Below are 6,000 nucleotides of genomic sequence, written 5' to 3'. Positions count from 1 at the left end.
ATTTTTTCCAAACTCAAAGGTTACGCAGGAAATTTAAGGCAGCAGTCCAAGTGTTGCCCCTAGAGGTAGGAAATGTACTACATTCACCTTACTGTAATCTAGTAAAAGACTGTAACATGAATTTAGACCAAAAAAAAAAAAATATATAGAAGAAAAAACCTCCATAATTCCTAACCTTAATTACATAACCTACTTCGTTCTTATATGTTCCAACATGTCATTTTGTAAAAAAAAAAAAAAATAGTAAAAATTCTGCATTCACATACTTATTTGATTGTTTTATACTTAATTAAATTTCCACAGTTAAAACCATTTTTTGTGACAATGTGTAGGAATTGCTATTTAAAGACATCTATTTTAATGAGCTATATAAAGTTTTGGTTCCCAAACGCTAGTTTGCGGACCTCTGCCAATTTCTGATGGAAGTTATTAGCCTAAAAGGTACTAACAGAAAAACAACAGAGTGAGCTTTTCAATACAATGAAATGCATTTCATTTAAAGGAACACCCCCGCATTTCCCCCCTGAGATTATGTCATTTCTACCTTTTTAATTACAAAATGTGTTTTAAGAAATTATGGTGTCTTTATTTGTTTGACTACTCTGTCTGAACTCAGATTTTGTGTGTGTATGTTTGTGTTTTAATTTTACTAATCCTTGAAGTCTAAATGTTTGGAAGTCCTTTCAGAGCAGTTCAGTGCATTATTTAAAATGCATTTTGTAGGAAGCACCCTGGGAGTTACTCTCAAGAGCACACAAGTCTCATAAAGCAAGGTATACTCATTTCTATTCCATGACTGTGGATTTAATTGATTGGTTGCAAGTAAGGCTTAGGACTAACACTATGGGAAGTGGTGTGCAAAGATGGGTAAGACTGTTTCATCCCTACCTGTTAATGGTTTAGTCTGCACGTTATACAATTAGAAGTGTGTGCCCTGGAACGTAGAGTGGTTTGGCAGCTGCTCAGGAGGGTGGAGACCCTGGACCCTGAAAAACGTGGAAAGGTATACAGGAGGGGAAAACCCTACTAGTAAGATAGATAGGAGCCAAGGTCTGAAATCCATTCTTGCGTGAGCAAGGAGAGCAGGATCCGGGTTGGAGCGTGGTGAAGACAGACTGCAGAGGGAGATACGGGCGGGATGCGCCCGTTCTCGCGTTCCGGAAGAGCCTGCTAGAGGTGCAGCACTGGGCCAGGGAAGGAAGGGTGGGTTAAAGAACCACATGGAAGTCGTACCCAGACTTAGACAACGACAGAATTCAACAGCTGCAGTAGGTGAAAGAGACCAAGAGGCCTCCTTCGGAAAGAGGCCAATACTCTTTCAGCTTGTGGTTACTACGAACTAGGGGATACTACGAACTGGCTACTCCAGGGGGTGGAGCCGGACACGCCCCTCGGGGGGGTTCACACACCCAATCAGCGACGAGCCGCCCCGCCCCACGGGGCACGCCCCCTCCTCCTTCCCTACACCCTCGGGATCCCCCGTCTCCCACAGGCGCCTGCGCAGCCGTCAGGCCCCGCCCCATCACCCTCCAGCCCTGGTCTCCAGCAGCCAAGATGGCGGCTCCCTGTGTGTTCTGGGGCGCAGCGGTTTCCTACCGGCTGTTTCTCGGAGGTAGGGTTAGCCTTGCCCTCAGACAGGGAGTCTGGAAAGCCGCGGCTGCTGAGTTGCAGGTAGGTACCGGAGAGAAGTGGAGAAGTGGAAACACTGGTCCGTTGTAGCGCGAGGATGTGGAGCCGGCGCCGCTACCTTCCCCTGGCGTCTCGCGTGCCTTCCGACGGGGACCCTAGGGTCTTGGGTATTTAGTAGAGTTGTGCGGTTGAGAGAGGAATGGGTATTGGCTTGCAGCGGCCACTTGGGGTTGTGTCTGGTTTTCGCGGGGTGTGCAGTGAGGAAGTTACCTGCAGACGGAACTAGAGCGACCTCCTTTCTTGAGTTGGCTGCCAGGCAAAGGGGAGTCTGTGCCTAGGTGTGGAGTAGGGTCCGGTCCCTCCCGCCTTCCCCGCGGTCCAGTGGGAAGGAGGGCCGCGCCGGAGGCGGTGAATGAGAACTGGACTCCTGCAGTGAGTGGTCTGGAAGACTTCACGGAGAAAGTCACACAGTGGATAGGATTGATAGCGACTTTAAAAGTGCCTTGCATCTGTGCAGTTTCTGTTTTCTTAATTTTCCCGACACCTTGTCTCTGGAGAGGTGGAGCCCAGAACTTGAACGTTTCCGCTCATCCTGGGGGCAGTGAAAAGCCAAGATTCTAGGTTCACAGCTGGTTGAGTGATGATGCCATTTACTGACATGGGATCCCAACAGGAGGGGCAAGATTTGAGAGGGTAGAAAACGAGTTCAGTTTTGGATAGAATTATATTTATTATACAATTATAATTGGGATGTCCAAGTGGAGATTTCCACTAGGCTCAAAGATTGGCAAGTTTATAGGTCAAGAAGAGTACTGATTTACAATCCTCTGTTACCTTGTAGATGGTAATTGAGGCCTTAAGAGTGAATTCAAACACCTAGTAAAGGTGTACTGAATTGGAATGAGTAGAGGTACAGGGCCCTGAAGGACAACAGTCAAGGAAGAAGAGCCTCCCAGAGATTGAGAATGAGCTGCCAGAGAAGTAGGGGGAAAACCAGACAGTGTGGTGTCATGGAAAACAGGTGAATGTTTGAAGTAGGGAAAGTGATAAAGAAGTACCAAGTATTGGGGCGCCTGGGTGGCGCAGTCGGTTAAGCGTCCGACTTCAGCCAGGTCACGATCTCGCAGTCCGTGAGTTCGAGCCCCGCGTCAGGCTCTGGGCTGATGGCTCGGAGCCTGGCGCCTGTTTCCGATTCTGTGTCTCCCTCTCTCTCTGCCCCTCCCCCGTTCATGCTCCGTCTCTCTCTGTCCCAAAAATAAATAAAAAACGTTGAAAAAAAAAATTAAAAAAAAAAAAAAAAAAAAAGAAGTACCAAGTATTGTGAAGAAGTCAATTATTATGATATAGAAACTACTGAAAGGGGTGCCTGGGTGGCTCAGTTGGTTGAGCCTCGCACTTCAGCTCAAGTCATGATCTTCCAGTTCCTGAGTTCGAGCCCCACGTTGGGCTTGCTTCTGTCGGCGCAGAGCCTGCCTTGGATCCTCTGTCCTCCTCTCTCTGCCCCTGCCCTGCTTGAGCTCTCTCTCTCTCAAAAATAAACAAACATGAAAAAAAAAAAAAAAAAACTTGAAAAAAAGAATAGTCTATTTTAACGTAAATCAACCAGTCCACCTATTCATTTGTCCATCATTTGTTTTTTAATACTTTCTCGGTGAAAAATATGTTGGAAGTTTTTATTTTTTTCCTGCATCTTATTTGAATATATTTTTCCTGTGTATGCATAGTCATCTATAAAAGGGACTGTTGCATATATAATGTTTTTTTGCTGACACTTAATATGTGTCTGGGGGAGAATGCTCACTTTCTCTCCCTCAAACTCTGGAATATGCGTATCCTCCTGTGTCTTTCTATATGTTCTTTTTATTGCATGCAAACATCCATGCACGTGCATGCTTTCCAAAAAAGTAGATTCCATTCTACATTTTGCTTCTCCAACTTACATATATAGTAGAAATTCCTTCAGGTCACCTGTTATGTATCTAACTGCTATATAATATTTTATTATGAATGTGTCAGAGTTAATATTTGATGGCCATTTATTATGTTCCCATTTTCTTCCCACGAATAAAGAGTTCAGTAAACATCCTGGCATAATTCTTGGTACTGTTGCTTTTAATTGTGTAGTAGAGAGTTCCAGTTGTGAGATTCTTGTTACAAAGTATGTGTAATACATCTTAAATTTTAATAGGTATTTCCACATAGCTTTCCAGGAAGGCTGTAGCAATCCATGCTCTATCTTTCATGTATGGGAGTGCCCCCTTTTCTACTGGCATCAGGTATGTTTTCCATTAAGATGAGTGAAAAATTTAATTTTCATCTCCCTGACCACTCTTCAAGGTTTTTTCCCCCCATATGGCAAATGTTTACTGAGCACTTTACTTGAGCCAGGCACTGTGAAGTAAACAAATCATTATCGAATAATTACCCAGACAGTATTGACCCATAGCACTCTCCAGGGATGATCCTGAGACTGCCAAATCCCCAAATTCGTGAATAGTATCACAGCTCATGTTTTACCACGTGAAGTAGGACTCAGACATAACTGAAAGACTTAACTGACCCCAGTCAGACCCTTACTGTTACCATATATATGGTTAAAGACATTTATGAAGCTTTTTTCTGGCACAGAACTTGTCTGTCTTAATTAAATATTAATGTTTCTTCACTTCTGTCTCCAACATTAATAGTTGTATTTCTCTTAGGGGCCATGTTTCATAAAACAATAGAATAATAATAAATACATCTCGTACAGGGTATTTTTGCAGGTTTTTTTTATATGTAAAAGTGTGACGAGGTGGTGATATAAATAGCTATTACTGTGGGTCACAGTCAGAAAAGTTTGAGGAGCACTGATGCCACAAGGAAAAAGAAACAAGTTTTGGTAAACTAGGATTCCTGTGGACTCAATTGGGACCCTCACCAGCAGACTTCCTCTTGCATACCACTCTTGTGGTATACGCATTTCATATTAATTTCTCTACAACTGCAAATTTGGGGTGGAAGAAGGAGTCTTACGTGTGAATGGCAAAAGTTCAGATTATGAACCCCCGAATATCAGGGACTTACATACAGTGTACTGAGATTTGCAGAGGTAAATACAGAAGAGCCCAGATGTGCAGTGCCTAATGCAAATGAGTTGTAACACGTAGAGTGGTGCGGTGGGCAGTTTCTCAAAGGAGATGATAGAGTCTTCAGGAGCAGTGAGGAATTACATGATAAAAGAGAGGTATTCTGTTCTAGGAAGATGAAATAGGTTACAGAAGGGGCCAGATGTGTACAGAGTGTGTGGACTCTTGCCAACAACAAATAATTGGTTCTTCTAGCAGTTACAGTTGGTGTAGTTACAAGAATGGTGAGAGACGAGAAAGTTTGGCAGGGCCCAGGTTATGGTCAGTTTTGCTGTACTAAGGTACTTGACAAATTTTTCTGTTTTTCTTTTTATCTTTCGCTAATGAGAGTAGCACTGGCATTATTATAAGCAGTTGACAGTCATGGTGTCCTGCAAAGGTTACCCGTGAATTCTTAAACCCTCTATCAGTATAAGACAAGAATACTGATTTAGTTTCCCGAAGTATTATTTATTTGTGACTTTCATAATAAGTAAACCAGTAGGCCAATTCCTATTTTTTATTTTACTTATGATTTATTTTTGAGAGGGAGCAAGAGCAAGCTCGAGCTGGTGAGGGGCAGAGGGAGAGAGAGAGCCCAAGCAGGCTCCGTGGCCGGCGCGGAGCCCCAGCGCAGGGCTCGACCTCACTACTGTGAGATCACGATCTGAGCCAAAATCAAGAGTCGGATGCTTAACCGATTGAGCCACCCAGTTTCTATTTTGAAAGCTAGTATTGCCAAATATCAAGGAGATGCCCTCTTTATTTTCTACTAAACGCTTAGTGCTTACACTTTCTGTTTTTATTGAGCCAATATACTTCCCTTGTGGGATTGGACTATCTGCCGAAGAATGACAGGCACAATCAGTGGCAGTTTGGGAGCTTAGCCCTTGTAGATTTTGGTTTTATTGGAAAAACGTTGTTGTCCTTGTCTTAAGTATCTGTTCTTATCCTGTATTTATCACAGCATCCAGTTGGTTTACGGTAGGGTCTTAATAAACTTTATTGATAAATTGCTTAAAAACTCTTTGACAAACAGATTTAAAAATCGACTTGCATTTGTATCAAATGCTGTATGCAGTTCTGTAAATTAGTTATGTTTTTCCCCAGGTAACTTTGAATTTTTTAAAAATCCCATTTTGTTAGCAATGGAGATAAAAACCCCTTGGTGGGATAAGTTGTTTCTTTTGAGATCTCACCCTGTCCTTTAAAGGATAGATTTAGTGTGTTCCTCATTACTCCATTATGAAAAATATTGACATTA

At 42.9% G+C, this 6,000-nt stretch overlaps 1 protein-coding gene across 1 annotated transcript in view; it reads left to right on the top strand.

Moving 5' to 3' along the window:
• Positions 1–1,517: 1,517 nt before the first annotated feature.
• Positions 1,518–6,000, top strand: part of MRPS9 (mitochondrial ribosomal protein S9) — a 65,111-nt gene continuing 60,628 nt past the window's right edge. Inside the window, exon 1 of the mRNA XM_019428498.2 lies at positions 1,518–1,671. Within this exon, the coding sequence (XP_019284043.1) occupies positions 1,555–1,671 (117 nt within the window). The 5' untranslated portion in view covers positions 1,518–1,554. The remainder of the gene's footprint in view (positions 1,672–6,000) is intronic.

The sequence above is a fragment of the Panthera pardus genome, unplaced genomic scaffold (assembly GCF_024362965.1).
Source record: "Panthera pardus isolate Hobbes unplaced genomic scaffold, ASM2436296v1 HiC_scaffold_25, whole genome shotgun sequence".
NCBI lineage: Eukaryota > Metazoa > Chordata > Mammalia > Carnivora > Felidae > Panthera > Panthera pardus.
Note: the sequence above shows the minus strand (reverse complement) of the source record. Positions and strands in the feature narration are given on the sequence as shown.